Source organism: Rhineura floridana, chromosome 5, assembly GCF_030035675.1.
Source record: "Rhineura floridana isolate rRhiFlo1 chromosome 5, rRhiFlo1.hap2, whole genome shotgun sequence".
Lineage (NCBI taxonomy): Eukaryota > Metazoa > Chordata > Lepidosauria > Squamata > Rhineuridae > Rhineura > Rhineura floridana.
Window position 1 is genome coordinate 92608560 of NC_084484.1, and position 22806 is coordinate 92631365.

The window sequence follows — 22806 nt, forward strand, 5'->3', positions numbered from 1 at the left end:
ACCCAGGTCTCGGTTATGCATGCCAGATCGGCTGTCTCATCCACAATCAAATCATGGACGAGGGAGGTTTTATTATGTACCGATCTGGCATTAAGGAGCAGCAACTGGAGATCTGAGAGTTGGCTGAGAGGACAACCAACAACCCTGCGGGTATGAGAAGGACTGGAACAAGGCACAGCCACTACATGTCTGGGCCGCGTTCCCCTTACCTGGCACATCCTTCTCACAACACCATACCTCCCTCTGCCCGTCACTACAGCAATTGGGGCCCCCTCAAGTCTCCCCGCTTGATGGAAAGACCTCTTCCCCAGGCACATAGTAAATTATAAATACAAAAAACTCATATACCGTATATTCCGGCGTATAAGACGACTGGGCGTATAAGACGACCCCCAACTTTTCCAGTTAAAATATAGAGTTTGGGATATACTCGTCGTATAAGACTACCCCTGCTTATGACATGCAGGTACTTAGCAGGAAAACTGTCACTTATAAACTTATAAATATTAATATTTGGATTGTCCAGTTGTTTTGTTTTTGTGCCTAGGAATTACCACCAAAAACTGGGGAAAGATGTGAGAAATCTTTTTTTTAAAAGCAACATTAAATGCCTAGACTCTAGTTTCCAACACTATGGAGTATTTATTGATTGATTAAGAGAATTTATATCCTGCCCTTTTGCTGTTAAAAACAGAGCTCAGCACAGCTTACAAATATAGTAAAAACAATAAAAATACACAATCAGAGAAAAACAAGCCAAAATGTTAGGAAAAGGAGTCTTTCACACCGCATGCTCAGTTCTAAATACTGTTGCAGCAAGTTTTACAAGTTCCTCCAGTATTCCAGTGGTGCAGGCACTCAGACATTCAAAGTACTGTATGTTTCTTAGGTTTTATAAAAGCAGAGCTTTGCTTAACTCAAAATTTCTTCTCCCTTTGATAACCACATCTACACAGGTTCCACCTCCATACTCAAAATGAAACTGAGCCTGGAAGTGTACAACAACCCCACACATACCTTGTTAATTTGATTATCAATGCCAGGATGTCTGTCTTATCGACTACTCTCCTGCTCCCCACACACACACACACACACCGGGCATCATGAAAGACCCAGTCCTGGGCTCAGAAATAAAATAAATATCTGGTCCTCTTCAAAGTATTGATAAGCCTCTTGTTTTAATTGAAATAATAATTATAAATTCTTGTTCTTATCACTAATGGGAGTTAATTATCTTGCATATGCTGCTGTTGCTTCTATGGCTGTAACGGAGTGAGGTTAAAGATAAGTGAAATGCAAATAGGAAAAAAAAATACAGAAGGCAGTAACACTTTCCTAAATGTAATACCATACCAACCACAACAAGATTCCTATAAGGCAAAAAACTAAGCATCTCACAACCAGTCAGGATTCCTAACCAAAAACCAAAAATATGATAAATGAAGAAATATTTATATATGCATAACTATCAAATATATTTATTATTTACACAAACTGTAAAGATATTTATAGTGCAATCCTAAATTTATTTATTCAGAAGCAAGTCCCAGCGTATTCAATGGGGCTTACTCAAACAGGGACAGAAATGCAACCTCAAGTGATAAGCAACTTCATTCACACAACCCAAAATTCTGAATCATGCCACTTTACACTGTTTTGCAACTGTTTATACTTGTTTTTATGGTTATTGGATTTTAAATGGCTTTATTTCTTGTTGTGAGCTGCCTTGGTTTCCAACCCTACCTCACAGGGGTGTTGGAAAGACTCCATACACACACGCACACACTGCAGATGTATAAATACATACAGCCCATATAATAGTTTATTGTCAAACCAATTGGTCATTGCAGAAAAATCAGTATTAGTTTTTTAAAAATCAGTATTAGTTTCCTACAGAATAAAAACTTCAGTACCTAAGTAAGCCCTGCCTACTTGCTTTAAAATAGGACTTGGGGGGGGGGCAGAAAGAGAACACAAACACAATTCTTTTTTACATTCACTCCAAAGTCCCATTGATTTTCAGCACATTCATAATCATGTCTACTCAAAAGTAATTCCTACTGAATTCAATAGGATTTACTCTGGACATATGGGATTAGCACTGTTTTTACCCCCAAAAGCAACTATTGGGAAGGTTTTCAAAACACTGCCCAGGATCTGACTGCTACACACAACAGGGGGAAAAACTGAAATGTATATACCTACCCAATTTATGAGATTTTCAGATAAACAGGAGGGGAAACCACCATTTTCTGGCCTCGCAATGAAGTTTTGCAGACACTGCCACCAAACAAACACTTCACTGATTGGCTGAAATCCTGAACGGGCGGGGTTAAAGCTACGAAGTGCTATACAGTAGTTTAAAAAAAGATTTAACCGGGGGGGGTGCCTGATGTTTTTATATATATCTCGAGAACCGCACCACCTAGAAACTTAATTTTTTTTTAAATGAAAGCTGAGAATCCGGGCCACCTAAGGGGCTAGCCAGGCGCCAGGTGGCATGCTTAGAATCCGGGTAAAACCCGGCTATCCGGGCAATATGGCAACCCTAATAAGATGACACCCGGTGTATAAGACGACACCCGACTTTGGAGAAGATTTTCCAGGGTTAAAAAGTCGTCTTATACGCCGGAATATACGGTACAAAAAAATACACACTCACTCACAACATACACTCATACAAACATCCACTCATCTTGGGGAATGGATGCTGGATGCCTGCAAGACCTGTTGTAAGAGCAGGGGATTTTGGTTGTCTGCTGGATTTTTTAATGCTGTGCCTGCCCATGTGCTCAACCTGTGTTCTTCTAAATGCACACAGATATTACAAAACACCATAAGTGTCCTCATTCCAAAGGAAAACCAAATCCAGGTAAATAAATGCTGCACCCCTGAAACTCATCACCTCTCAGAACCTAGAGCATCATTAATAATACTTTGGAGGCATTAAATGCAGGAGGACTGGTTTGGTGGAGATGGGAGATAATCTTAAGAATACACATAATCACCACTAATACCACCTTACCTGGGGGGCCCAGAGGAAAAAAAGAACAGTAAGGGGTTTTGTGAGAACAAATGAAAGCCCTCCCAATGCACACGCCTCCTCTTTCAAGGGTTATGTATGAACTTCAGTATAGTGCAAAAGACGTATTTTGAGTAAATTTACTTATTTGAAGATTTAGTTGTTATGTGGTTTTGATTGGTTTTTGAGAATTAATTTTGCTACCCAATTAGTTTCAAAACCTAATGATGGATTGGGGTCCTTTCACATTTTGTTTATACCTTTTCCTTCATGTAGGAAGAGAAAAATCTGTGAACTATATGCAAAAGTGTTTGGATCAGAAGAAGCTTTACATGTAAGGAAGAAGAGCAGCTAAAATTGGTGGGGTATTAATCATGGCAACTGTATGGTTAAGCTGTATGAAGGTTTCCGTTCTGTACTCTTGTTATTCTGGGGTCTGTAAGCAAAAAAGGTAATAGATGACAACTATTTTACCTCTTCCCATTTGAATGAAATTCTGAAATGTAAACACCCAAGTGCTTTTCCTATGTTTCAGTTTCACAGAAGGGTTGGGGGCAGGTAAGGGGGGGGAGTTGGTAATGGATGCTGTGAGGGCAGAAATTTTGAATGCCAATCCCCTGCCGTTCTATGACTAGTAACAATGGGTGATATCAAACTAAGCCAGGAATGGGGAATCCTTCAGCTCTTTCTATATGGTCCACAGGACACTCCTCAGGCCACACCCCTCCTCACCAGCCCTGGTCTGTGCCCTCAGATGCCTGATTAGAATGTGTCCTTGAACTCTCACACTGCCCGTTACTTGCCTGGATGGAGATCGTAGTTCAGAGACAGAGCATCTGCTTTGCATCCAGAAGGTCCCTGATTCAGTCTCTGGGATCTCTAGGTAGTGCTGGGATTGTCCTCCACCTGAAACCATGGAAAGGCCCTGCCAGTTGTAAACAGTACTGAGCTAGTCGGTATAAGGCAGCTTCCTGTTGTCTCACTTATGCATGGTACAAAGCTAAGAGTCCAATTTGTTGGTCCTCCAGCTTTGCCTCTGTCCCAGCCTACCACTGGTATATGGATCCCAAAAGGTTCTTCACAAGGGAATGCAACACTGGGCCCAAAAAAGATTCCCCATTCTTGAACTAAGCCGTACTAAGAGTAGACCATTGAAATCAATGGATTTAAGTTACTTAGCTCCATTGATCTCAGTGGGTCTATTCTGAATATATTGGATATCACCCAATAGTTTCATGGTGCTTAAAATGGCATAGTTTGTGGATGTCAAAATATCTGTCTTCAAACCCTGGTAATGATATCAAATATTATTCAGAATTCTTTGGACAAAGGCTGTGAAATTGCTGGTGAACTTACAATTTTAGAAATCATGGGAAACAAATATTGAAAGCTATGAAGAAAAGCTATGAAGTTGTTCTGGAAGAAAAATTCAGCTTTGATCCTAAAATATTGCTATTAATATTAAAAGGGTCAGTACTGAAAGAGAAGGAAATGATGTTGTTTTATATGATCATGACAATGAGTTAAATATTGGAAGAGTTCACAAATACCAGGTGATAGTCAATGTTAGTCATTTTCAGAGTAAACCCCATGAAATCAATGGACTTCAAAGCAAAAAATTAAGACTGACGTCACAAATGATGGGGTATAACTGTGCTAAGCAAATTAACACAAGCATTATGAGTGAAACACAAGGTAATGAAAGTATTTTTGAAAATGAATAGAGACTGTTTTATACTATATTGGAATGCAAGACAAAATAAAGCAGTGTGAAACTCCTTCCGTTCTTTATAAAAGTGCTCTTCTTTTTTCAGGAAAAACACATATTTGATTAATATGGTATTCTTTTATTTATTTTTCCTTTTAAATTAAAAAAAACCTATCCTTGAAGTGGATAGCTGCAGATAAAGCTGTTGCAGGAAAATGTAGTTTATCTAATGCAACAGTAATATTTTAAATGATTTTGAATTAATGTGAATGGGCCTACCTTACAACTAATGGGTGATTCACAAAAGAAGCCTGGTGCCCTTAATTCCTTGGAATCTCACAGATTCAGAAAGAGGCAGATGGAAAGCTTTGACATTTAGATGGATGGCTGAGACTGGGAGGTAGTGTTGAGGAATGCTGTTTGGGGATCTAATGCAGGATTAGTGTTTGTACCGTGTGCTACAGGAATCTTTTTGCATCGACTTGCTCTGCTGGTATATTTGTAAATAAACTAGATATCACAAAGACACACAAGTTGCCAGTGTTTGCTCTCATCTCATCTACAGCTCCTATAGCATGGATGTGGAACCTGTGGCCCTCCAGATGCTGCAGGGCTACATCTCCCCTAATCCTTGACCATTGGCCATATTGGCTGGGGCTGACAGGAACTGGGAGAGCCATAGGCTCCCCATAGGAAGCTGCCTTGAATTGAGTCAGACTCAGTGGTCCATCTCACTCAACATTGTTTACAGTGACTGACAGCAGCTCTCCAGAATGTCAGACAGGGAGTCACTCCCAACCCTACCTGGAGATGCCTGGGATTGAACCTGGGACCTTCTGCATGTAAGACAGATGCTCCACCACTGAGCTGTGACACCTCTCCATGCTTATCCTATAACACTCCTCCAGGATTTCTCAGTGTTCATGGGAGTGTATAGGATTTCATTTTTAAGGGCTCTAACATTAGTTATACTCACAGTAGTTCCATGGATTTCAACTCTTGAGTATAAGTTAGTTGAATATCACACAGGGTAGGGTCCATTTTACATATCTGTACCAGCTTGGTGGCCACTGGCTCTGCAGTTCCCCCTTGATCCTAGCTCAAAGGATTCCAAGCACTTTATCCTTCCTAACAGCATGTTTATGAAAGACACAGATGATGCCCATCCCCTTGGAGGGTTATATAAACATTCTATCAGGAAGAAGTCTTTATATTTCCTTGGGATCTATGTGGAAGCAACCATGACGTCAATGGCAACAACTAAACCTTGTCATGTACATCTAAAGATGGTCAGAATATGCTTATCTGGCGAAGGATATTGGGAATTGTAGTTTAGCAACATCTGGAGGGCCAAAGGCTCCCCACATCTGCCTTAGACCCTGAAATCACGCCAAGCCCATATAGAAATAAGGTATATTATCAAATCTTATTTGAAGATTTTTCAAAAGGAGACTGTCATAATTTCTTATTTATTTTATTTTTTTATTTTTTTATTATTATATTTATATCCTCCTAGAAGGAGCCCAGGGCAGAAAACAAAAACACTAAAAACTCTCTAAAACACCTTAAAAACAAAAGACCATTAAACATAACTTAGATTAACTAAGCACATAGAAGAACAAGCCTTGCTGAAGCAGAGCCAGCATGGCTTCTGCAAGGGAAAGTCCTGTCTCAGTAACCTATTAGAATTCTTTGAGAGTGTCAACGAGCATATAGATAGAGATGATCCAGTGGACATAGTGTACTTAGACTTTCAAAAAGTGTTTGACAAGGTACCTCACCAAAGACTTCTGAGGAAGCTTAGCAGTCATGGAATAAGAGGAGAGGTCCTCTTGTGGATAAGGAATTGGTTAAGCAGAAAGCAGAGAGTAGGAATAAACGGACAGTTCTCCCAATGGAGGGCTGTACAAAGAGGAGTCCCTCAAGGATCGGTATTGGGACCTGTACTTTTCAACTTGTTCATTAATGACCTAGAATTAGGAGTGAGCAGTGAAGTGGCCAAGTTTGCTGATGACACTAAATTGTTCAGGGTTGTTAAAACAAAAAGGGATTGCGAAGAGCTCCAAAAAGACCTCTCCAAACTGAGTGAATGGGCAGAAAAATGGCAAATGCAATTCAATATAAACAAGTGTAAAATTATGCATATTGGAGCAAAAAATCTGAATTTCACATATACGCTCATGGGGTCTGAACTGGCGGTGACCGACCAGGAGAGAGACCTCGGGGTTGTAGTGGACAGCACGATGAAAATGTCGACCCAGTGTGCGGCAGCTGTGAAAAAGGCAAAATCATGCTAGGGATAATTCGGAAAGGTATTGAAAATAAAACAGCCGATATCATAATGCCGTTGTATAAATCTATGGTGCGGCCGCATTTGGAATACTGTGTACAGTTCTGGTCGCCTCATCTCAAAAAGGATATTATAGAATTGGAAAAGGTTCAGAAGAGGGCAACCAGAATGATCAAGGGGATGGAGCGACTCCCTTACGAGGAAAGGTTGCAGCATTTGGGGCTTTTTAGTTTAGAGAAAAGGCGGGTCAGAGGAGACATGATAGAAGTGTATAAAATTATGCATGGCATTGAGAAAGTGGATAGAGAAAAGTTCTTCTCCCTCTCTCATAATACTAGAACTCATGGACATTCAAAGAAGCTGAATGTTGGAAGATTCAGGACAGACAAAAGGAAGTACTTCTTTACTCAGCGCATAGTTAAACTATGGAATTTGCTCCCACAAGATGCAGTAATGGCCACCATCTTGGATGGCTTTAAAAGAAGATTAGACAAATTCATGGAGGACAGGGCTATCAATGGCTACTAGCCGTGATGGCTATGCTCTGCCACCCTAGTCAGAGGCAGCATGCTTGTGAAAACCAGTTGCCGGAAGCCTCAGGAGGGGAGAGTGTTCTTGCACTCGGGTCCTGCTTGCGGGCTTCCCCCAGGCACCTGGTTGGCCACTGTGAGAACAGGATGCTGGACTAGATGGGCCACTGGCCTGATCCAGCAGGCTCTTCTTATGTTCATATTAAAATAAAAATCTTTGAAAACATATTAAAACAAAGGATTTTTAAAACATCTTTTTTTAAAAAAAGCTTTGAAAACATCTAAAAAAGTAATTCCAACACAGACGCAGACTGGGATAAGGTCACTACTTGAAAGGCTTGTTGAAAGAGGAAGGTCTTCCGTAGGCACTGAAAAGATAACAGAGATGATGCCTGTCTAATATTTAAGGGGAGGGAATTCCACAGGGTAGGTGCCGCCACACTAAAGGTCTTCTTCCTATGTTGTGCATAACAGACCTCCTGATAAGAGAGTATCCTTAGGAAGCCCTCACCTGCAGAGCATAGCGATTGACTGGGCTGCTAAAAACCATTTTAGAAAAAAGTAAATTAAATTCAGTATTGACAGGAACAAATTAATGCAGACTCTTCCCATTTTCATTTATAGCTGGTAAGAGTAATATCCATTTCAGTCCAAATGGTTGAGCCAGAACTGTGTAGAAATATAACCATCCACATTTATATTAATAGTATTCTGTTTATTTATTTATTTATTTTATGAATCACTTCCCATGAGGCATCCTAAAGCTATTTACAATTTAAATCAATGTATCTCCCTGTACTCCAGTAATAGAAAACTGGGGAAATATTCAGCATTTCCCAGGTTAATTCTGCCATGTATCAATTGCTCTTTTTTCACTTTGCTTTGTTTCTTATGTTTGAATTGCTCCTGCAGCCAGTGCATTATGAAGAAAAGAACTGGGGTGCAGAACAATATTCTGGCGGCTGCTATTCAGCCTATTTTCCACCAGGGATAATGTCCCAATATGGAAGGTAAAACTAGAGAATGGTATACTCTTGTTTCACTGTTAACTAACATTTCTTGAACTGCAAGAACTGCAAGCATGCTACATATAGAGCCTACTCTACTTAAGAGTACAAATGCACTATTCTAGTGAGAAAATGCCAGAAAAGTGAAGCTGTTGCCAATAGGCAAAAGAATAATATTTATACATTTGTGTATTAAACACTCTGTAAAAGAATAATTCTTCATCCATTGTAAGATTACAGGCAAAGAGCCATTGACTTATGTGTCATTGAGGAGAAACAATTCAGTTACAGTTGTGAGGCTTAACTACAGATTACTTGCAAATACATGGCTGGAATCCTGCAGAAGAGAAGGCAGCTGGGTGGGAGAAGTGATTTGGAACAGAGAAGCAAGAGGTGGGAAAAGAACTCCGCCACTTCCACCATACACACACACGCGCGCACACACTCTGGAAAAAGGCCCACATAGGTTCAGTTACCCTTGTTTGATGCCTCTATATGGGCCTACCTTCATGCAAACAGATCTAGTGTTTGTGCCTGGTTGCAACCTTTGAGCATCATTAATCACATACGGATCCAATTTCCACGATTGCTGTTTCTGAAGAGCAATTCTTCTAAATGCTCTTTTCCAAACATTTCAAATAATGAAATTATTGCATAGCTGGCCTGGAAAGCATGAAGGGGGGTGGTGGTGGAGAGAAGTTCTCTGTTGACCTTCCATCCTAAATGAATGTTGGATATATTTAAACTTTGGAATTGGCACATTGTAATGCTGAGACAAAATAGTGTTGTGAGTTTGGGGGTTGGAATGGATGATTCCTGTGGGTCCCCTTCCAGCCTCTGATTTGGAATCCTGTGCCTTGGGGGAGGGGCTGGCTCTGATGGACAGATGAGTTTCTTTTGTTAAGCTAATAGAGTGGCCAGTTTGCTAATGGGTCTTTCAAGTGCCCAGCAACTGGTGAATGAGCCAGGAAGATCCTTTTGTCATTTAAACTCTGCAGGAGAACCTCCCACCGTGCGCGCCCCCTGCGGCTAGCAGAGGTTTGTGCTTTGAGTGTGTTTAGAGTTGTCTGGAAATGCCTGGGAACTGGAGGCAGGCAGAGAGGCTGGCTCTCTGCACCATGGCTTTAGGATGCCTCCTGGAACCCTGATGGAAAAGCTGGATGTTGGACTGCTGATGCCTTGAACCCTTCCATCCTAAGGATGGAATGTGTGTAAATAAATAAAGCATATTTCATAAAAACACCACAGTCTCCGCTGACCTTCTTCCCAAAGGAAACCAAGCCCAGGAGGAGCACAGGAACCCCTGAAATTTCACCGCTTGGAGATTGGGGAGGCGCGCAACAGGAAGGTTGTGTTTCATGAAGCATTTTTGCTTTTGCAGAACACATTACCCCCCTCATTCTCATGGCAACTTTTCTTATATTTGAAAGGCCCATGTGTCAGGGTTAGAAGGAATGTCACTGGGGACTGGGGAACCAACACCTGCTATGCCTAAAGCTCTTTGCCCTCGATGTGTATCGACAGCACTTCATAAAAAGCCATTGCTTGCAAGTGGGAGTTATGTGTTGTGATGTTTGTTTTAAAGGATCATTCGTCAGCCTGTAGGCCGAATCTACTTTGCTGGCACTGAGACAGCTACCCAGTGGAGTGGCTACATGGAAGGTGCAGTGCAGGCTGGAGAGAGGGCGGCCAGAGAGGTAACCAGAACCAGTATTTGCTGGTCATCTTCACTGAAAAACTGAACACTCTAGCTGTGCCAAGGTGGTTTTGGGTCTTCACTATTGTTGTGTAACATATACTTCAAATGTCTGAACCAAACTAATAGTTTATGTTTAAGAGTAATTTAACAATGCTAATTAAGCAAGCCAGAATAAACTTGAATGGCATGGAGCAGCTACTTTAATTTAATTTAAACCCTGAATCCAAGCCTTTTTCATCTTCTACATAGCTTCAGTTATCATTCAGGTCCAGTCCAATGCATGTGTGCAATTCCTAGGGAAGCCAGTGACTTATAGTAGTCAAATATACGTCATTCAGTTGTCAAGTAAACAGTTTCAGATGACTCAAAACAAATGTATTAGGTGTGAGTCAGTTAACTTCCATGTGTCAACTGAACCTGCTTTGTAAACCTGTAACTGTACTTTCTGTACAGGATTGAACTGGAAGGCTTGGATATATGAATATTGGATATATTCCTAGCATGCAGTGTTTGTGGAAAACTAAAAATGGGATCGTTTTTTATCTGGGCCCATTGTCCTACTGGATTATGAGTTATTTATTTTTGGGTACAGTTTTTTGTACAGTATTTTTGTACAGTTCTGGTCGCCTCATCTCAAAAAGGATATTATAGAGTTGGAAAAGGTTCAGAAGAGGGCAACCAGAATGATCAAGGGGATGGAGCGACTCCCTTACGAGGAAAGGTTGCAGCATTTGGGGCTTTTTAGTTTAGAGAAAAGGCGGGTCAGAGGAGACATGATAGAAGTGTATAAAATTATGCATGGCATTGAGAAAGTGGATAGAGAAAAGTTCTTCTTCCTCTCTCATAATACTAGAACTCGTGGACATTCAAAGAAGCTGAATGTTGGAAGATTCAGGACAGACAAAAGGAAGTACTTCTTTACTCAGCGCACAGTCAAACTATGGAATTTGCTCCCACAAGATGCAGTAATGGCCACCAGCTTGGATGGCTTTAAAAGAAGATTAGACAAATTCATGGAGGACAGGGCTATCAATGGCTACTAGCCGTGATGGCTGTGCTGTGCCACCCTAGTCAGAGGCAGCATGCTTCTGAAAACCAGTTGCCGGAAGCCTCAGGAGGGGAGAGTGTTCTTGCACTCGGGTCCTGCTTGCGGGCTTCCCCCAGGCACCTGGTTGGCCACTGTGAGAACAGGATGCTGGACTAGATGGGCCACTGGCCTGATCCAGCAGGCTCTTCTTATGTTCTTATGTTCTTATGGGTGTGTTTACTGTACCGCATAGTCTGGTCTCACACCATAGCCATACTGATAAGATTTGAAATTGGGAACAGTGTGGCATGGCCAGGTAACGTGGTGCTTACCATATCAGCGTTTACCTTCCTAGAAGCCAACAAAAATGGCTTTTGGAAGCCATTTCCAAAAAATGGAAGCCAACAATTACAGTAAATCTCACCCTTTTTTAAGATACTGCCATTGCAGTGTGGGGCCCTAGCATGCAGAAACAGCATCTGAACTGCATGTGCAGTGCAAGAATTGGCCCTTGGTAGTCTTTTATTTCTTCCACCTTCATGACTTATACGATTATAAAAAGAATTACTGTTAATGGGATATTATTTTATGTCTTCAAGATATTGCACAGCATGGGAAAGATTTCAAAGAATGAAATTTGGGTGACAGAACCAGAATCAAAGGCAAGTATTTACTCACATGCCCTTCTAGTAAGGCTGTTTTCTTAATTACATGACCACATCATTTCAGTTTATCAGTATGTTATCATGAGGATGCCTGATAGAAAAATACTCATGAACTTAACAATGGAAATGCTGGCCAAGTTTCCAGGGAGTGCATTCAAGGCAGGTGTACATCATCAATAGGGGCCAAACAGCACTGCAGCCTCTCATTTGAAAAATGGAAAACAACAATTAAAATCGATGAGCCAGTTATTTGCTTTTTTTTTTTTAACTTGTCTCAAATGGACACACTTTTGCTATAGCAAATTTATGAAGTCTGAAGTGGCTTTAAGTTTACATGTATCACACTAGGATTCAGTGTGTAGCCTGCTGGATAGGCATTATGGTAGTAAGATGGGAAGGAACATGGACTGTTTGTCCTACTGGGCTTGGGGGCCGTAGGCTGCTAATGCTGGGAATCACCATATATACACTTAACATTTAAGCATCAGGTGCTCAGTTTACGACACCAAAAAATATATGGGAAATTTCCAAATGAACTTGCTTTAAAAACAATAAGGTCAGATTTTTTTCTCTCTCTGCCTTCTGGCTGCAATTTTACAGTTGAATATCTGATTTATCAACTCTGCATGGAAATAGTTTATAATTAAGTACAGAACAAAGTTATTCCCCTGCATTGCAAGTCTCCTGTTCTGCTCCTCAGACTGCCTATTTCAATCCTATAGCATCTGTCTACACCCTTTTCTACTTCTTGTCACCCCTGATCAACTTCCTGTAATTTCACACATTGGCCAAGTGAAATAACAAGAAGGGAATCTTCTAGCTTCCCTCTGACAAGAGCAGGGCTATGGAGTCAGTACGCCAAACCTCCGACTCTGACTCCGACTCCTCTATTTTTCTACTGTCGGACTCCACCCAAAATCGCTTCCAACTCCACAGCCCTGGAAAGGGCTGTAAATGTCTTTTTAAATTGGAAGCTCTCATAGGAGCATTTTTATCGCTGCCTGAATATGCGCTGATCTTGGCATCACAGCATTTGTCTTCATCTGGGTCCTGTGTCATGCACTGACACACAAAATGTTTTCCATCGTGAGTTATGGTGAAATGCTCAACTACAGCTGACTTCATGGGAAGCTTCTTTGACATTTTGAATTTATATTTTAAAAAATTTGTCAATCAAAATTTATTTTGAAGCCGGAGTCAGAGTCGGTACATTTCTACCGACTCCGACTCTGACTCCACCCAAAATTGCTTCCGACTCCAACTCCATGACTCCAACTCCACAGCCCTGGACAAGAATTCCTCTTTCCTGGGTTCTGCTTAACTGTATTATATAGTTGTTAAGGATGAAAGGTGTCTATCTTCATTGTTGCAATTGTCATGCTCTAAAAATGACTGCACTTCCACCTAGGATGTCCCAGCTCTCCCAATCACTACCACATTTTTGGAGAGAAACTTGCCGTCCGTCCCAGGACTGTTGGGCTTCCTTGGATTTTCTGCTTTCTTCACCTCGCTGGCTGCAGCTGGACTCTTTGCCTATAAAAAAGGATGTATCTTCCAAGAGTGCTTCTGAAACAAGAGTTTCAGTTATCCTGTTCATGCTGGAAACAGCATTTTTATCGTTGGAATTGTATTTTTATCAGTTTCTGTATAGGCAGCCTTGAGTGAGGTTTACCAATAAATAAATATTTTTAATAAATAAATGTTGTTCTTGGAAAGAAGTCTTTTTAGGATCCAGTTTTAGACACCTGAACCAATACATCAAAACCAATTTTAATCAGTGTCCTTTTACAACCCAGAATGTAAGCTGTAGTGGAAAAGTAAGGGTTCTATTTTCTTTCCTTGCTGACTTTTTAAAATTACAATCAGTGGCTTTCCCCCTTTCCCTGCCCCCATACCTAATGAGAACAAACCAGAACAGAGACTTTGCACATTTCACAATGCCTTTGGAAAACGTCCATTTGTCTTAATTTTTTTTATCTCACTCAGCGAACAAATAAATGTTAAAGGCTTACCTAGTGGCTTATTAAACTAGATGCTTCTGCTGTCAAGTGCCTGCTGTACTTCATGTACTGCTATTTAAAATGACAAAGCTGTAATTTTGTAAATTTTGTAAGGGTAAATGTAGTTTCTGCTAGTATATGACACTCAGCGTGTTGAATGAAGACAAATAACTAGTGTTAATTGCAAAAGCAAGGTAATAAAGTTAAAGAAAGAGAAGTTAGGATTCCCAGAGGTTATATCAATAAAAGCTGGGGTTGAAGTAAGAGGTGTATGTAATTATTTTATATGTACTACTGTACAGAAAATGATATAGAATTCCTTGCTATATTCCAAACACATTTGAAGCTGCTTTGTCATTTTTTAAAGATGAATAAGTATCAAAGATCTTAATTTGAAATAGAAACTAGGAAAGCAGAGGGATTTTTTCATCAAAATGAAGATAAAATTTTCCCTTTTGACACAAATGAATGAAAATGAATCAAATATGAAAATGGGGTGTAATTTGCTAAGAGGACTTCCTCTTTTATCCTCATAACAACTCTGTGGGATAGATTAAGTTGAGAGGCAGTGAGTGGCCCATTGTCATCTAGGGAGCATGGTGGCTGGACAGGTATTTGAACCTTGTTCTTCTTGACCTTATACAACATTCTACCACTCATATTCCATAGGTGATGACCAATGGCAATGTAACAAATGGTTCGCTAAAAAGAAAATACTTTATTTCAGGTAACACTGTATAGATAAGTAGATAACCGACAATTTGGTGATAAGGGAACCTGGGTCTGTTAGTACTCTCCTTTATATACTTTTGTAAAATGGTAGAGATTGTTTGTGCGTCTTTGTAATTTAGTGATTGTGCCTTTGAACATCCCATGAATTGCCATTAAAGTATCCAATTAAAACACCCCAGATCATTCAAGCTGTGTCATTTTTATGACTACTGAAGGGTGATTTATTTGCTACAAATGACTTCTTTCCTGCAAGTGCACACACATAACAGAGCTTTTAGAAACCTTTCAGAGCTCTGGAGAGGACGTAATGGCAGCTCTAAAAGCTGATTATCCTGAGGGCAGAAAGAGGGGAAGGGAGTGGTTGGACAGAAAGATGAAGCAGCCATGGGTCCACACAGCCTTTTGTTGTATATGTGGCTGTCTGAATTGGAGCAATCATTATATGTACACAAACCCTAGACACTGAATGTGGGGGATTCTCTTGCATTTAGTAATGAAAGACATCTCTTGCACATGCCACTGGAGTGCTTGTCTTAGGAGAAAAACACAGCAGTTGATCTATGCTATCCCAGAAGGCTCCAGATAGCTTCATTTTTAATTTAAAATATTAGTCAGTAGACAAAACATAGTTACACAAGAAGCATCGGCTACATAAGCCACCTCTTCCTTTATTTAGCATACGATGACTCTGCTCCAGAGATCTTCATGAATAGCAGTGATCTGAACTCATGCTACTATGCACAAGGGTCCTTGTTAGATGGTGAGCCAATGTGGGACAGGGGAGTGATCTCTGGAACCAGTCTCTCTAGCATCATCTCCCAGATTACCATGATTAACACGTGTTGGAACCAGCCACACTGAATGACTCTCTGTCTTGTGGCACCTTAAAAGACAAACAACTTTATTACGGCATAGGCTTTCACCTACTTTGTCAAATCTGACTCTACCACAAGACTCTTTGTTTTTGCTGCAAGAAACTAATACCAGAGGAAGCACCCAAGGTTAAGGCCCCTGTTGTTATTATGATTATTATTTATTACATTTTTATACTGCCTCATAGCTGAAGCTCTCTGGGCGGTTTACAACAACTAAAAACATGAAAAACAAATATACAAATTTAAAAACACTTAAAAAAAACAATTTAAAAACACATGCTAAAATGCCTGGGAGAAGAAGAAAGTCTTGACCTGGTGTCGAAAAGATAACAGTGATGGCGCCAGGCGCACCTCGTCACACTGATCATTCCATAGTTTGGGGGCCACCACTGAGAAAGCCCTCTACCTTGTTGCCAGCCTCCCAGCTTCCTTCGGAGGAGGGCCTTGGATGTTGATCATAGTGTACGGGTGGGTTCGTGTCAGGAGAGGCGTTCCATTAGGTATTGTGGTCCCAAGCCATGTAAGGCTTTATAGGTTAAAACCAGCACTTTGAATCGAGCTCGGAAACATACAGGCAGCCAATGCAAGCAGGCCAGAATCGGTTTTATATGTTCGGACTGTCTGGTCCCTGTTACCAATCTGGCCACTGCATTTTGCACAAGCTGCAGTTTTGAACTGTCTTCAAAGGCAGCCCCATGTAGAGTGCATTGCAGTAATCTAATATGGAGGTTACCAGAGCATGGACAACTGAAGCCAGGTTATCCCTGTCCAGATAGGGGCCTAGCTGGGCCAGCAACCAAAGTTGGTAGAAGGCACTCCGTGCCACCGAGGCTACTTGAGCCTCAAGTGACAGAGATGGTTCTAGGAGAACCCCTAAGCTACGAACCTGCTCCTTCAGGGGGACTGCAACCCCATCCAGGACAGGTTGAACATCCACCATCCGGTCAGAAGAGCCACCCACTAGCAGCATCTCAGTCTTGTCTGGATTAAGCCTCAGTTTATTAGCCCTCGTGCAGTCTATTGTCGCAGCCAGGCACTGGTTCAGCACATTGACAGCCTCACCTGAAGAAGACGAAAAGGAGAAATAGAGCTGCGTGTCATCAGCATACTGATGGCAACACACTCCAAAGCTCCGGATGACCGCACCCAATGGTTTCATGTAGATGTTGCATGTTGTAGACCCAATCCAGAATGGTGATTCACATTTTGCACTTTACAAATGGATCAGCCTTGCTGGTTTGGGGCATTTATGACTTTTTTTTTAGCATGTGAAGTGGTTGTATCATTCCACAGCCATTGACTTCAATCATTTGATGTTGTTTTGTGCAGTGTTCCAAAACTTCACACAGAGAAAAGCACTTCTCATGACTGTGGGTGCTGTAAATGGGATTTCAGCTAAAAGACTTTCATTAATATTGGCAGTACCCTGCTGCTGCTTCACACGATGCTGCTGCTCCTGCTGCAAACATCATCTCTTTCTTTTTTTGCTGTAGAAGAAATTTATGCATCCATTTTCTTTTAACTTTTTGTTGCTTTTGACAACCAGCTTAAACTTACAGAAATAAATGTAATCGTTCTGTAAAATATACGCTTCCTTAAAAAGTCATTGATGAAGTACACACTGGCAAAATATTGCTCTCCAAATACTGAACTGAATCCAAGTATGTGATGTGTGTGAACAAGTGACCTGAGTCAAAGATGATGTGGGTTTGTGAGTTAGTTATTTTGAGAACCAGGGTGTATTTGTACAATAGCACAGTACAAATATATGGGAAGTTTTAATGATCCTGTGCAGTAGGCCCATTCAAACAATATAAGCAGGAACAGCTTGAGCTCATGATACTTTTTATCTCTGTGTATAGTGATACAGAGAGCCAAGGTTTTATCTTACTAATTCTCTATCTGTTTTCACTGGAACAAGGCTATGAGCAGGTTCAAAAATTGTATTTCCCATGTCAGCATTAGGAATATGGTGATTGGCATATTGGTTGCCAGATATGTGTTTGGTTGTAGACAAATGTTTGTACTGCATATTAAATGTATGGCTTAAAAATAATTCTGTAGTGAATTGATGGCTCTGAGGAATCATAGCTCATGAGACTTTGATGCCATTCCAAAGGACATTACTGAAGCCCTTTCTAAAGTTTGTCCTCTAGCCCCACTTTGTGGCATGTATAATTAAATATGAAATTGATATTTAACCCAGCCATGTTAGTTCCCCCCCTGTACTTTACCATTTCTTATTATACAGCTTGTCGTGTGCTTTTTTAAACTGCATTAAGGTAATTAGGGTTCTTTTGTGGTCACAGTCCAATGTATTAGGATACCAGTGATCTAGAAAAGTTGCAAAAATGGCAACCCACAATAGTAAGCAGTGGGGAGGCTGCCCCTCACCTGACCTCTGCTTGATTATATCACTGCTATTTATGGGAAGGGAGAGGGGTGAGACGGGACACTGGATTGGTTCCACCATTGTGTTTACACCGTGCTGCCCTGGCTGTCTCCTTCCCCTCCCAGTATGTGGCAGCAACCAACTGGAGATGTGTGAGTGGCACTGCCCCACCATGCTATCCGCTACTGGCAACCAAAATGAAAGAGGAGATGGAGCACCTTTTCTAAGAGGAAAAGCCACGATTTTTTTTTTTCATGTAGAGAAAGACAAACTTTCATTCACAAACATGCATATGGAACACTGTTGGGGAATTAGATCTTTGCAGGAGGGGACGCTGCAGAAAAGGAGGAGGTGGGGGAAGCGTTAAGTATCCTCACCCTCCACCACCACACACCTCTTCTCCACTTTGCACTGAAAGAACAAGCTATCAGACTTCCACAAAATTTATTGTTACAGGCAGCCTTCTCCAACAAGGTGGCCTCCAGCTGTCTGGGGCTACAACCCCCATCAGTCCCAGCCAGCATAGCAGTGCTGTCTGGGGCTGATGGGAGTTGTAGTCCAAAGCATCTAAAGGCCATGAGGTAAGGAAAGACTGTTTCAGACTTTCAGAGGGGCCAATATTAAGACTGTGACTCAGGATTTGCCTATCTGTTTTGTGTATTTACAGACAGGGTGGTGGCATCTGTTCATAGTTCATGTTTCCAGGTTCAGCCTCCCGATAGGTATGGAGTGGATGTTTACTCTGTTAACACTGTGAATACATATAGGCAAACCAGTCTGTTCAAATTCATGTCCCTTTCACCTGAATTGATGCACAAGTCATCCCAGTCCCTTTTCTACAGTAACCTGCGTTTTTTAAAAAAACACCTGCATGCATTTAATATATATTTTAAACATATATTTCTGCAAATACACATTTCTAAACTTACTTTGATACTTTCTTTTAGTAGAGAACTGCATCAGAACATTCCAGAAATGGAAAAACCAGGAGATAACCAAGTCCCAATGCACTCATTTATCGGGGTGGGGGTGAAGGGAGAGGATCAGGTTGGTTCCCATAAGTTGAGTGGCTGAGCCCTCAAACTAAATATATTTTTCTGTCCCATCCAGGATCCCACTGATTTTGGTGGTGTTGACAAAAAGAAGAAAAAATCATCTCAACATTCTGATGGGGGTGCAAACTGTCCTCTTCCTACTCAACTGATTGATAATTTGATGAGCGGCACCCATGAGTCTGCAGACCAGCTGGGGCTGCATGTGTGTCTGTGTGTGCACATAAGTGTGTGAGCAGTCATGCCCACCATTGTCATGTGATCCCCCACAAGGTTGGTCAAGGGTGACTAAAAGTGTTAGCCATCCTTGCCATAAGTGCCTATAAATATTAGCAATATTCAACTCAGAGTAGCCCCATTTAAACCAATGGATTTACATCCACTGAGTTTAGTGAGTCTACTCTGAGTATGACTAATGTTGGCTATCACCCTGTGTTTCTAAGGACCAAATCAATGCACAAATGGGGTTCCCAAAAAGTTAAAGCAAGTCACCTCAAATACATTTAGTGTGGCAATGTTTATTCCTTGGAGTTTAAATTTTAAGTTTACAGCTGCCAGAATATCTAGAAGACATACTGAATACAAAAAGGAACATAATAGGGGAATCAACAAGATACAGCCACACCACAGAGGCACTTGAGAAAATGCCACAATTATATAAGGCACAAACAAGCCATGACTTACAGAATACCTATCTCTGTACTGTAATGTTACATTTGTCTTACAAAACAGACTCTACTAGTATGCAATCAAAGGAGGAGAAAGCTCAGCTGCTGTATAGACCAGTATAATTTATTTCATTAAAAAAAAAAATTAAGCATCCTACTTTGCAGATTTAGCTTTTATTTCCACTGGAACAGAAGCTCAACAGTCAAGCCCCCGAACTGTGGAACAGCCTCCCCGATGAGGTGCGCCTGGAGCCGACGCTACTATCTTTTCAGCGCCAGGTGAAAACCTTTTTATACTCCCAGGCATTTTAAAGTGTGTTTTAATAGCATTTTCATCATTATTTGTATTTTGGATGTTGTTTGGTTCTTTTATTGTTTGTTTGTTTTGTTTTCTTGATTTATTGTATTTATTGTATTTATACATTGCTTGTTTTTTTATCTTTTTGTACACCGCCCAGAGAGCCTTCGGGCTTAGGGCGGTATATAAATTAAATAAAATAAAAAATAAAATAAATAAAAATAAGAAGGCTGGAAGGAATATTATGTTTAATCAATGGGTACATTTACAAAGGGAGAACTAAGTTTTAATTGTACTGTTCAAACTTGCAGGTCTCCTGTGGATTTGCTTTTCCATTTTTCAAAGAACACTTTTCCAGTGTGTGAATTTCTCCTTTTCAAAGAAATATTTTCTTTCACAACTGTGCAAAATGGATTCAAACTTTCAGAAGCCTGCCTTTGGATACAATTCTTATACTAAGACTGGTCTTCTAGACTTATGCTTTTCTTCTAACATAACATGTAAAACCTGCTAGCTAGTTTTAGCTCCATAAGTTGTGGGCCATGGCCACACAGCTTGAACTGAGATGAGCCTCATGGGAGAAGGGTACTTTCCAGAATATGAGATCAGCTAGAGGAGGGCCAGTGGTTAAGGTGTTGGACTACAACCTGGGAGACCAGGGTTCGAATCCCCACATAGCCATGAAGCTCACTGGGTGACCTTGGGCCAGTCACTGCCTCTCAGCCTCATGAAAACCATGTTCATAGGGTCGCCATAAGTCGGAATCGACTCGAAGGCAGTACATTTACATTTAGAGGAGGAAGAGTCCTTCCCTTTAGGGATGAAGTACATCCCTTTTTTTCTGAGTGTTGCTCAGCTTTGAGGGCCTTTCTGAAAAGTGAGTGGCTATTTAAAAATCCACTGCAAATTTTGGCTATAGCAGAGGAAATGGTTAATTTCCATGTGATTTTGCGGCCACAATTCATGCATATAAAGATTTTAAGAGGGTGACTTCCATTTATGAAAAACTGAGAAATTACTCTTGGACAGCTTTTCAGTGTCTCCACCTGTAGAAAATGCATGCTCAATGTACTTCAAATATCATGGTATTGCAGCTTTTTCTGTACTTCCCTGATATGCTCATGGGATGCTCCCTCCAGCAGAAGCTTAGTTAGGATCCCTGGGAAAAAAATAGACTGGAATCTATAGCAACAATCTCACCTTTTGCTATGCCATGCAGACATTATTGGCCAGGCTATGCTCTCTATGCAGACTGGCTGAGTGCAAACTCAACCCAGTCTGGACATGTGCGGATCAGAGAGAATCCTGGGCAGAAATATTGGAAGCTGCTTGCTGATAAGTATGTTAAGCTAATTTCCTTGGGAACAGGTCAGTGTTTTGAAAATGTTGGCATAAGTCTTCTGTCCACCACTTAGGAATATGCATAATTTCCATAGCTAATTCAAATACAGATGTTATCTTGGAACAAGGACTCTTAGAGAAAAGATAAAAACATTCCTAAAACCAAAAATTATTCATTTGACCCAATGGAGAGAGGGTTTTTTTAATGAACTATATATTCACTTTCACTGCCAAATGCAGCAACTGATTTTTCTGACCCCTTTGACATTGAAAATGGCAATACAATGGTTATAACTCTACAGTATATGAACAGATACAATGGCTTTGAAGTGGATTGACATCAGAGGCAATTAATAAACACTTAGCAGCACACTTTTGTCTTTCTTCAATGTCTCCTGTACCCTCTACATTGTTTCCAGATCTTCCAACCCTTGCTTTAATATACAGGGCAACCCCACAATTATTTCCCAGAAAAGGTACACTGAAATGTTGCCATGTTTCTCTTCAACAATCGTCATCAACATCAATGGTACATAGAGTTCACTGTGCCTCACATTTTTGTTTGCTGCCCTGGGCTCCTTTTGGGAGGAAGGGGGTATTTATTATTATTAATTTCACAACACACCCATCTGAGTACTGGAACTGACAACTGGACATACCCCTAAGCACAATATGCCCAAACAGTTCATTACTCAGAGCAGATACACATATTCCTCAATGCACAAATGGCCACAGGGCAAACAAATTGGCTAGCTCCCTATAAGGTTCTGGCATCAGTACATTATCTGAGGCTGTACCCTGCTGCCCATTCCAGAAATAGGCATCCACACGTCTGCACATACACACAAACCCTTTGGAGATGTGGCCCAACGAGGCTTATCAACGCTATGATGAGCACCCTCATCAAATGATAAGCTTTAATATATTGACCCATTTATTCATTTTTAAAAAATTGTAGCCACAGCAGCATACATGCTGCTTTACTGAATCAGTAAGCTGTAGTTTTTAAATTCTGTTAATCACATATAATAAAGAGTTAAGTTCACTGCACAGAGCAACCACTTATTTAAAATTCCATGTTCTGTGTTATTTGCCTGTTATAGTCCTCTTATAATAATGTTCAAAAGAAATAATTCCCAGTGTGAAGATAAATCTGTATTATGCCCTACTTTTAAGTTTCACAGAGGTACCTGGCAACCCATCTAAGGCTGTGACCTTATACCAACTTACCTGGGAGTAAGCCCCATTGAACTCAGTAAGGCTTACTTTTAAGTAGACATGTTTAGGCTTATGCTACACACTGCCAGGGTGCAAGATTGGATGGGCCTTTGGTCTGATGGTCCACACAAGGCAATCCATGTGCTATTTTACTACAGTGTTGTACAGCATCAGCATCATATATGTTTTTGTCATTAAGTAAGACATAAGATGCTAGTTAGTTTAAACTATAATGCAAAATTGTTCAAAGAGATAATACTGGTTGTAAGTAAAACATGCCCC

The 22806-nt window shown here is 40.7% G+C and overlaps 1 protein-coding gene across 2 annotated transcripts in view; it reads left to right on the forward strand.

Annotated features, from left to right (window-relative positions):
- The window catches only part of LOC133385117 (amine oxidase [flavin-containing] A-like), a 72037-nt gene extending 57182 nt beyond the window's left edge, over positions 1–14855 (forward strand). For both annotated transcript variants that reach the window (XM_061627490.1, XM_061627491.1), the window contains exons 11-15: positions 3299–3356; positions 8463–8560; positions 10143–10254; positions 11883–11945; positions 13357–14855. In XM_061627490.1, the coding sequence (XP_061483474.1) occupies positions 3299–3356; positions 8463–8560; positions 10143–10254; positions 11883–11945; positions 13357–13518 (493 nt within the window). In that variant the 3' untranslated portion in view covers positions 13519–14855. The remainder of the gene's footprint in view (positions 1–3298; positions 3357–8462; positions 8561–10142; positions 10255–11882; positions 11946–13356) is intronic.
- Positions 14856–22806: the final 7951 nt, after the last annotated feature.